Below are 11,089 nucleotides of genomic sequence, written 5' to 3' on the forward strand. Positions count from 1 at the left end.
TTGATCTTATACAAAAGGTTCTTAGAAGTGCTGTTTGGGGAGTAGCCTAGAGACAGGGGCTTGGATTGGCGAAAGCTCGCCTGGCACCGGAGCGCCAGCTCCATCCCAAGATCCAACTAACATAGTTTTAACTGCAGCACCTTTAATCTACTACTAGTTCACTGCCTTTATACATGGTCCCCTTATCAAACGAGCTGTGTCAGGCAGAATTTTGGGTTGTTTTCATGGCTTCCTCATCAAACTTGTTAACTTTGTCGCCACCCTGCTGTGTAATCCACAAAATATACTGGCAAACTTTTATCATTTACCGATATTATTTGAGCGCTTCTTGCTCACCTCCTTTGGTTCCTCTCTGCCACCCATTGGTTTTAAGCCTGAGTCCATTTGGGGTATGTTGCCAAGACACTCTCTAGCCTGCCGCTGCTGCCGCTGCCTCTGCATGGTCCCCTATAGTGTCAGGGTCAATTATTGGATGTTTTAGATGCTATCTAGCCTCATTCGGTCACTCTATCATTGCCATGCTGTTGCCCATACTTTTGGCATAATGGTGCGATTAAGCAGCCTCAGAGGCATCCATGCATGCTGCCCCTGCTGTTTCCTGTCCATTTCCGTGGTGTTTCCATCCTTTTCTGAAGTTCCCAGGTGCTTGGCCAAGCTGCCCTGTGCAGATCCTTGGTCCCCTTGAAAAATGCTCGAGTCTCCCATTGACTTTAATGGGGCTCGTTATTCGAGACGAGCACTCGAGCATCGGGAAAAGTTCGTCTCGAATAACGAGTACCCGAGCATTTTAGTGCTTGCTCATCTCTAATCTCTATCAGTCCTGGTGTACACAATTTCGGTTGCCCCTGGATCCGACCCTAAATCAGAAGTCTAGAGTCGGGCAGGACAGATTATCCACCCTTGCATCACAAAATGAGCTCACTCACACGCACTTCCTGCTGTGATAGCAGAGCTGAGAATGTCATGTGTAATAGGAATCTCATCATCTCTCATCTCTGATCTGTCTCATCTCTCTTTCTATGTGTCAGATACTAGTAGAATGTTCAGAAACTAAATGAAAGTGTTTATAAACATGTACCCTGATAATCTAAACACATTTTCAGCATACAGCATATCACAGGACTAGAGGGATCATGAAGTGTTTGCTTAGAGTGTCCCCGCCCAAAATCTGGAATTTTACAATGCCCAGGCAAGGCAGTGATAGAAGCGAAAACAGCAATACAACTAAGTAAAATTGTACAGTAAAGGGTTAAAAATTATCTTTATTTTGTAAACAGCACTAGGGGATTGAAATTTAAGATTTTTCTTTCATGGGCAAACCCCTTTAACAACAGGCTCTCTACTTTAGAAGTGAGAAGTCAATCGCCTACTGCGGCATACTGAAAAACGATACCTACTGTAATAAAGAATTAAAATATCTTTATATTAATATAATCTGTAAATTTACTTTTTGTATTTAAAAGTGATTCAATTTCAACTTTATAACCTTTTAGCCTTCAATTTAAAATATACATTTAGCTAACTATGAATAAATTTGTTCACATACCTAACTGTACATATTACTTAGTTATAAATCTCAATGCTCTCATTAATAGACCAATATAGCTGCTTTAACATCCCACACCTCCAGGATTAAGCCATGTACATAAATACACCACAAAAACTCAAGTTCTGAACATTATTACTGCAGCAAAACCGAGAAAAAATTCTCTGCAGGAGAAATCATAGGATAGGGGAAATGCAGCAGCATTGTGATCTCATGGGTAATACAAGCACTTACTGTAAATGTACACAGAAGATGTGTTTAATTGTTTAATAGAGGATGAAAGGAGAAATCCTTTTAAGACCTAGACCGACATGTCAGCTCAGGGCCGGCGCCAGCACCCGGCAAACCCGGGCAAGTGCCGGGGCCCACAGCTGCTGGGAGGGCCCACTCGTGGCCACATCTCATTCCCCAGCAGCCGGGCCGTGCCGGGTGCTGGCACCATAAAGCGGCACTCCGCTTGCCGTAAGATGCTGCCATGCGGTGAAGGCCCCGTCCCAAGCAGCAGGACTGTATATGGGGGGTGAGGAGGGGACTGTATATAATGAATGGGGGGGATGAGGAGGGGACTGTATATAATGAATAGGGGATGAGGAGGAGCTGTATATAATGAATGGGGGGGTGAGGAGGGGACTGTACATAATGAATGGGGGGTGAGAAGGGGACTGTATATAATGAATGGGGGGTGAGGAGGGGACTGTATATAATGAATGCGGGGGATGAGGAGCTGTATATAATGAATGGGGGGTGAGGAGGGGACTGTATATAATGAATGGGATGATGAGGAGAGGGCTGTATATAATGAATGGGGGGTGCGTGCAGGGGCTGCATATAATGTTTGGGGGGAGAGGAGAGGGGCTGCATATAATGGGTGGTGAGGGGGGTGCATATAATCCATGTGGGGGAGGGGGGATGCATACAATTAAACTATGGGTGGTGAGTGGGGCCTGGGCTGTATATAATTAATCCATGGGGGGCTGCATATAATTAACTTATGGGGGTGAGAAGGCTGTATAAAATTAATCTACGCCAGTTTACTGCAAAGGGGCCCACTGAGGTCCCTTTGGCCCAAGGGCCCACTGATACCTGGAGCCAACCCTGTGTCAGCTCATTATGTAGATTTTTCAACACAAAAATTAATATTCTTCACTTCATCATCATCTCCTCCACTTTTCTATCACAAACGTAATACTTTTCTTTAGATCCTCTAGGGATTGCTACCTACAGTAGCCAATACAGTAACTGTGCCCAACAGTAGCCAAAAGTCCCTGTGTCTCAGTAGTTAGAAGTCGGTGTACCCCCAGTAGCCAAAAGTAACAGAGCCCCACAGTGGCCAGTAGATATAGAGCCCCAGTAGCCAGGAGAAACAGTGCTCCTAGTAGCCACTGGTTACAGTGCCACCATTAGCTAACATATACCATGTCCACTGTAGCTAGTAGTAACAGTGCTCTAAGTAGACAACAGTAACAATGCCCTAAGCTAGCCAGTAGTATATAAGAAGCCAGTAGAAATCTCCCCAGTAGTCAGCTGTATTGCCCCATTAGGCACGCACCTAGTAGTCAGCAGTCCACGGCCAGCGCTATGGGTAGGCAAAAAGGGCAATTGCCCAGGGAGAATCTCTTCTTTGAAATGAATCTTGAATTGTGTTTCTAGGTGCCATGGATCCAGAGATATTCAGGTTTAAAGTGAGAATATCAGGTGCCATTTTTATATATAAAAATCACTCCTGACGGCAGTTTAACAGTTCTTCTTTCATAGGAAAAAGAAAGCGAGGTTCTATGTGTCACACAGCCAGAGATACAGCCCCCTGAAGTGTACACCCCTCCTGATTCTTAGCCATCAGGCTACAGGGAGAATTGCAGCACACATGAGCTGCTGCACCTCACAGATAATGGAAATATTCACTTTACAAGCAGTCCCCGGGTTACATACAAGATAGGGTCCGGAGGTTTGTTCTTAAGTTGAATTTGTATGTAAGTCGAAACTGTATATTTTATAATTGAAGTTCTAGACATTTTTTTTTTCTTTTGCCCCAGTGACAATTGGAGTTTCAAAATTTTTGGTGTCATTGTACCAAGAATTATCAATAAAGCTTCATTACAGACACCTTACAGCTGATCATTGCAGTCTGGGACTATAGTAAAGCATCCAGAGAGCTTTACAAGAAGTCACAGTGGGCAGAGGGGTCCGTCTGTAACTATGGGTTGTCTGTAAGTCGGGTGTCCTTAAGTAGGGGACCGCCTGTATATGTTACTACGTTTTGAGAAGAGATAATATCAACTAATATTCATGTTTTTAACCCTTCTCTATCCAGAACTATCTAAGAACATGCTTGATCTCTTATTGCCTTTTATTTCGTGATAGTTTTTTTGCAAAAATTGACTGATACGATGAACATTCGATCTTCTTTGCCTAATGTTGCTATTATATATTAACACAGAAACCCAGAACATGTCCATAAAGTTATATGTAACACCAAAACCACACACATGTTCTGGAATAAAGTTTTTATTTCACACCATCCTCCAATATTATACATGTTATACATTATAATATTATATGTTATGGTGTTCTGACTCAGATTCTTATGAAGCCCGGAGGGTTCTGTTATTGTGCGGATAATACAATGGCGCACATCTAAAAGTGATTTTTATTATCTTAGGTTTATGGATATATAGTTATTTATTTTGGTCACCATTGTGTAAGGGAGCGACGATGATAGATCTGTGTGAATAAGTTTGAAAATAGTTTGGTGTCCCCTATGGACACTATTGTGAAGAACACCGTTCTGCACTCGTGTCTTCGGATAAGTTAGCAGACGTATGGAAACATATGCAATGTGTTCTTCAGTGAAGAACAAAGTACAAAAGGTGTTCTTCACAATAGTATGTGAAGAACAATATGTGTGAAGAACACATTGCAGAATTTTAACACGGGTCATTCTCCTTTTTGAAGTTCCACGAATATTCCATTGAATAAAAAAAACAAATAAACAGGACTGACTTCCTTATTTATCAATAAAATGACACATTTTATTGCAGAGCCTTGGTCCTCTCGAGTCTCCCATTGACTTCAATGGGGTTCGTAATTCGAAACGAGCATTCGAGCAGCGGGAAAAGTTTGACTCGAGTAACAAGCACTCGAGCATTTTAGTGCTCGCTCATCTCCAATGTCCATCTATTACATTTATTAGATGTGCAGGTAATTATTTTCTGTTTGGAGCACATTTTTTGCCATCAAACTCAAATTTTAAGTATTTTTTATAAAATGTTTCAGTTTGAATCAAAATTGCATGAAGGCGCATATGTCTATAAACTCTTTAATACAATTTTGAAAATGGGGCAAGTGTCTGCTTTCAGAAAATATGTGGTTTGTTGGGTTTACTTTGATTCTTTCTGCTGTAATTTCGAGTTAATATTTAAACGTCAAAATTGTAAAAATTGCTCTGATCAATAACGCGACAAAATATCCAGAAATGCCAAGCGGTGAAAGGGTTAATACCCCTTGGTTGAATTCCTGGTTGAAGTGGCTTATCATCCATCTCCTGTCTACATATCTATCTCTTATAATCTGACCATTTATATATCTTGCTTTTTCTCTATCGAGTTACTAATCAATCTTCTATCTCTCTTCTACTGTATTTATCTCTCATATCCATCTACTGTAAATGTCATGTACTTTAAAGTTCTGCATCTAGAAATTTATATCATCTTTCATATTTATCTTCTATCATAATATTTATAATTAATAATTCCTTTATTTATATAGCGCACACAGATTACGCAGCGCTGCACAGAGCTTGCCAGATCAGTCCCTGTCCCCAATGGGGCTCACAATCTAATCACCCTACCAGCATCCGGAGGAAACCCACGCAAACACGGAGAGAACATACAAACTCTTTGCAGATGTTGACTAGCGTTGCAAGGCTGTAGTGCTAACCACTGAGCCACTGTGCTGCCCATCAATCTCCCTATCATCTATTTATCTCCTGTAAAATTCTCCCATATTACAGTTTGTTTTACCATACTAAATGGAGCTTCTTACTGACTGTGACTGGTCATGAAATAGTTTTATTTTGGGGCCCCACTTTGAGTTTTTCCCAGGGCCCCACTTTGTCTAGAACCAGCCCTGCAGCAGTCATGCCCCCAGTAGTAATAGAGCCTTACTGTAGACAGAATTTTAAAAAAAAGTTTATACTCGCCTTTTATTGCTGGTGACACTTTTGCTCCTAGCCTAGCAGTGCTATATATTATAGCCGACACCTGCCTCTGACACCCGCGATCGCGGCGTGCTAGGGGCATTTGAGTAGAATCGGACCCCCCCCCCCCCGCCCCGCGGCGCTTACGGGACTGCCAGCGCCCGGGGCTGCGCGATCCTCCTTCCTGGCGCAGAATGCTCAGTGTGTTACATTATACAGTGTAATACATCTGTATTACACTGTGTAATGTGAAGAATAGCTTGAACAAGCGATCAGTGGATCACTTGTTCAAGCTAACCTGTAAAAGTAAATAAAAAATGTTAAAAACATAACATAAAATCATTTTTTAATAAAAAGAATTAATTAAATAAAGTTAAAGTCCCCTAAACACAAATATTCCCTATACACATGCAATAAAGTGAAAAAAGCACAAAATTCGCCAAAAAAAACCACATATTTGGTATTGCCGCGTCCGTAACAATCTGTACAATAACTCAGAAACATTATTGGACCCGCTCGGTGAACGCCGTAAAAACAAAACCCGTAAAACACGCCAAAAATTTACATTTTTCATAAAATCTCTACACAAAAATGTTCTAAAAAGTGATCAAAAAAAGTTATGTGCGCCAAAATGATACCACTGAAAAGAACAACTCAACACGTAAAAAATAAGCCCTAAACTAGCTCTTTCAACCAAAAAATATTAAAGTTACGTCTCTGAAAAGATGGCGATGCAAAAACAAATGAGATTTCCTCTATATTAGTTTTTATCCAGTAAAATTGTAAAAATAAATGAAAAACTGTATAAATGAGGTATCACCATAATCATAGTGACCTATAGAATAAAGATAATATAGTATTTTTAATGAACGGTGTACGACCCCCAAAATATACAAAAAGAAAGTAAACCAAAATTGACAATTTTCTTTTCACCCATACATTCAAGAGTTAATAAAATCTCACCAATAAGCTAATGACCCACGAAAATGAAGTTTTTGTAAAGTGCATCTCATGTCGCAAAAAATAAGCCCAAATTGCCAAAAAAATAAAGATTGTATAGCCAATAAAAAGTGACAATGCATAATCTGCTCTGAATGGCGCAGCTCCCCCCTCAATGCCCTGGCGTGTGCCTATACAGCTGGTAACCACCACATATGGGGTATTGTTATACGCGGGGGGGATTGGGGATCAAATTTTGTGGAGCGTTTTGGTATTTTATCCACTGAGAATTTGTACATTTTTTGAAAAACACATTCATTTAGCCAAAAAAGTTTATTTTCTAAATTGTATCCGATTTTGTTTTAACCCCTGTAAAACAATTAAAGGGTTAACAAACTTCATAAAAGTTGTATCATGTACATTGAGGGGTGTAGTTGCTATAATGGGGTAATTTATGGGGTTTTACTTTTATTTAGGTCTCTCAAAGTGACTTGAAACCTGAGCAGGTCCCTCAATAGCAGGATTTAGCATTTTTTATGAAAATGTGAAAAATCGCACCTGCCGTTCAAAAGCCGATAACATCTTACAAAAATAAGAGTATGCATAAAAAACCATGTCCACATAAATTAGACATTTAGCGAATGTTAGTTATTAAGTTTTTTTGGGGTTATGACTATGTATGGAAAAAGTAGAACATTTTGAAGTTCGAAAATCAAGAATTTTTCCAAATTTTCACCAAATATGTGATTTTCTCATAAATAAATGCAAAACATACCACCAACATTTTTCAACTAACATGAAGTACAAAGTGTCACAAGAAAACAATTTTAAAATCACTTGGATATGTTAAAGCGTTACGAAGTAATAACCCCTTGTAGTGACACAGGGCAGATCTGAAAAAATGGGCCGTGTCAGGAAGGTGAAAAGTGGCTTCAGCGTTAAGAGGTTAAGCCTGTGGCCTGTGAGGTAAGGACCCCGCACAAGTGGCCGAAATTAAACCTGCTAAACCTGTGCCCTGTTAGATGAGAAACCGCAGACCAGAGAGACACAGGCTACTATGCTCTGTTGCCCACCGAGGTGAGGGAGCTGGATCACAGTTAGCTTCTCCCTAAAGTTTTAAAAACACTGATTTTGAGCACAGAGGCAGGTTGTAATAAAAGAACCGTATATTCACATGACCTATAATAGTAGTAAATAAAAAATGAAAATAAGATGTAAAAATGTTTTTAAAAACTGTAAAAATTCAAATCACCTCATATCCCTAGAATGCATATAAAATAAACAAAAAAAATCATAAACATGTCAGTTATCACCATATCCCAAAAATCCCCATCTATCAAAAAATAAAATTAGTTATTCGGGACGGAGAACCCTGTAACAAAAAATACCACCCAAATGTCAAAATCGGCACTTTTTGCCATTTTACACCAAGAAAATGATAAATAAAAACTGATCAAAAAGTCGTACAGTCCCCAAAATGGTAGCAATGAAAACGTCAACTTGTCTCGCAAAGAATTTCACCTTAAACAGCTTTGTACACTGAATATCGAAAAGTCTGAATAGGACATAAGTAAGAAAATTTTTTTGTACAAAAGGGTTTAATTTTTTAAATCTATTAAAAAATAACAAAGCCTAAACAAAATGTGGTATCAATGTAATCATATTGACACAAATAATAAAGCAAGATGTCAATGACACAGTGAAAGCTGTAAAAAGAGTGTACGCAAATTCATTTTTTTGTAATGCATTTTTGTATAATATGTATTTGAAAGTTTTTTGCGCTTTCCAGTACACAGCATGAAATATGAAATACCGTCACTAGGAAGGACAATTTTGTTTGCAAAAAGAAGCCCCATACAGTTTCATACACGAAAAATAAAAAAAATATGGATTTTTAAAGACATGGAGTGAAATATGGAAATTCAAAAAGCAAAAATTGGATGCTCCTTAAGTTGTTAAATATCACCATCTTAATTAATGAGTATATAACATACTGTATAGCACCCCCTGATGACTTTGTATAGCTCAACTAATACACATACACTTGAGATAAAAATTATAAACAATTTCCTAAATGTTAATTGCATAGTCCTATGTGAATATACCATAACATGAGTAAAATAGCAGTATTATAAGTTTATTTCATAAATGTTATATATTCTAAAGCACAGAATAAAAATAAATGAATTGTGATGTAAATTAAAGAAATGTTAAAGAACACTGATCAAAATTAGAGAACACTTTCAGATACCTGAAAGTTATTGGTGTAAAAGCTGGCACCTGGTGCTAATTTCCTTAATTATCTGACAAACCCTATTTATCTGTAAGCCTTAGGATTTTTTTTACATTATTCTGTGATCAGTCTGTGATTATAGCTGTGACGAGCGCTTTGGATTGAACTCCATGCATTTTATTGATATATTGCACAGAGTTCTTATTTTCCTGATATGTAGCAGATCTGACAGTAGCAGATAAATTTAAAAGCTATACTCTCCTTTGAAAAAATGGTACACAGTTCATTTTAGTGATAAAAGCAAGTTTCATTTGTTTGGATCTGATTGTCAACAAACTCAAGATATGCAAAGAAGTCAGTGAAAGGTGGCGGATGAAGTGTCGTGGTTTGGGGAATGTTTTCTATAGCAGGAGTTGGTCCTCTCATACAGCTACATGGCAGAGTGAATTCAAGTGTGTATCAGAACCTTCATTAAAAGAATGAAATGGCCAACACAAAAGAAAACCACTGGAGAATCCTTGGTGACAAAGTTATGTCCAAGAAAACCACAACAGTCACTGAACTGTGGAAGAGACTTGAAGAAAAGTGGACCAAAATCCCACAAGATCAGTGTGAGAGACTGTGATGTCCTATGGCCGCAGATGAAATGAAATCATTTAAAGCAAAGGCCTGTGTACTTCCTACTGACTGGTGACAGCTATAACCTTTAGAAAATCTTTCTTTTTGCTAAAGTCATTGCTAAAGTATGATAATTTTTCAAAATAAATCACACATTTAAAGTAATAGAGACATATTTACTTAAATATAAAAAAATTATATATTACTACTAACCTTTTACACACAAAGCTATCATTTTCAGTTCTTTCTAATAAATTTGATACTCCTGTATGTATAGAAAAAAGTCCTCCAATCATAACATCTCCTGGTAGATAAGCTACAGACTCTTCAAAGCACATCTGTACAGGTGTCCAGCACAGACTTATATAAATTAGATGAAGAAGCAACTTCATGATCTTCACGAGTTCTGTGCCGCACGGGAAGTATTTTAAAACACTGGATCTATCTCTCTGGTTCATATTTTCAACAACAACTCACTCGGGTTTTTCCACTTAAAAGAATGACATGCATTCTATTCAAATATAGTACTAGTTTACCTGAGGCTATACCTGAAAAAAAATTTCAACATAATGTCTATGTAATAATAGCTAAAGTAAAAAGGAAGGATGTAATTTACAGTGTTGACCAGTTGCTGCAGTTATAGGGCAATACCAAGCTCATTACAAGAGAAATATAATGGAATTAATCTCAGAACATACATTTCAATACCGTAAAGAATGGAGAGTGATAAATGTGCAGATGGAGTACTAGCCAAGTCTGAAAAAGTAATATTGTTTATTTCCCCTGACATATCCCTCAAACTAGACACACAAAGGATTTAACCTGCATATACTGCAAGAAGTATGTTTGGGAGACACCAAAATCCATTCTATGTATACCTGGTCTATACTGCTGATTGCACTGGTCTTTCAACTAGCAAAACAGAGCTAGGGATGATATCTTGATATTTGGAAAGATATGCCACTTGCTTCCACCCTGCTTTAGTGTCCCAGAGTAGCAGAATGAGCTTGATATCCTAGTGGTAAGCATCTACAACTATTGTGTAAGTTATGACTGTCACGACCATACCCGCGATCCTCGGAACGCATCGCTGGTACACCCGTGCCCTTCGATGTGGATCCTATGCCCCCCGGCCCAAACTCAGCTCGCAGGGCTCCTGGCTCTGCATTGGTCCCAAGTAGGCCGCATGTCTGCTTCTGGGCTAGGCCGTGCACTCCCGCTGCTAGGGCCCGTGTGCCGACTCTCCTAGCTTTAAAGGGTCAGCGTGCTCCTGATTGGCGCTGGCTAATCCGGCTTGCCTTTATAACCCGGCACCTCCCTTCACTCACTGCCGGATCTTCAAGTTAGTATTCCTGAAGTGAAAGCCCTCCTGTGTTTCCTAGTGTTCCTCCATGTTCCAGCGTTTCCAGGATTCGTCTGTGTGTCAGTACTCCAGTGTTCCTCCACGTTCCTGGGTTTATTGTGTTTCCTGTGGCATTCCTGTGTTCCCATGGTGTTCCTGTGTTCCTGTAGTGTTCCTGTGTTCCAGTGGTGGTCCTGTGTTCCTGAGGCGGTCCGG

At 39.3% G+C, this 11,089-nt stretch overlaps 1 protein-coding gene across 2 annotated transcripts in view; it reads right to left on the reverse strand.

The window, feature by feature from the left end:
• Positions 1-9,931, reverse strand: part of LOC140120531 (G-protein coupled receptor family C group 6 member A-like) — a 36,193-nt gene extending 26,262 nt beyond the window's left edge. The window contains exon 1 of one of the 2 annotated variants that reach the window (XM_072139538.1): positions 9,745-9,931. In XM_072139538.1, the coding sequence (XP_071995639.1) occupies positions 9,745-9,923 (179 nt within the window). In that variant the 5' untranslated portion in view covers positions 9,924-9,931. The remainder of the gene's footprint in view (positions 1-9,744) is intronic. The other variant, XM_072139539.1, reaches the window with a different exon arrangement.
• Between the last annotated feature and the right edge of the window lie 1,158 nt (positions 9,932-11,089).

Source organism: Engystomops pustulosus, chromosome 3 (assembly GCF_040894005.1).
Source record: "Engystomops pustulosus chromosome 3, aEngPut4.maternal, whole genome shotgun sequence".
NCBI classification, from domain to species: Eukaryota; Metazoa; Chordata; class Amphibia; order Anura; family Leptodactylidae; genus Engystomops; species Engystomops pustulosus.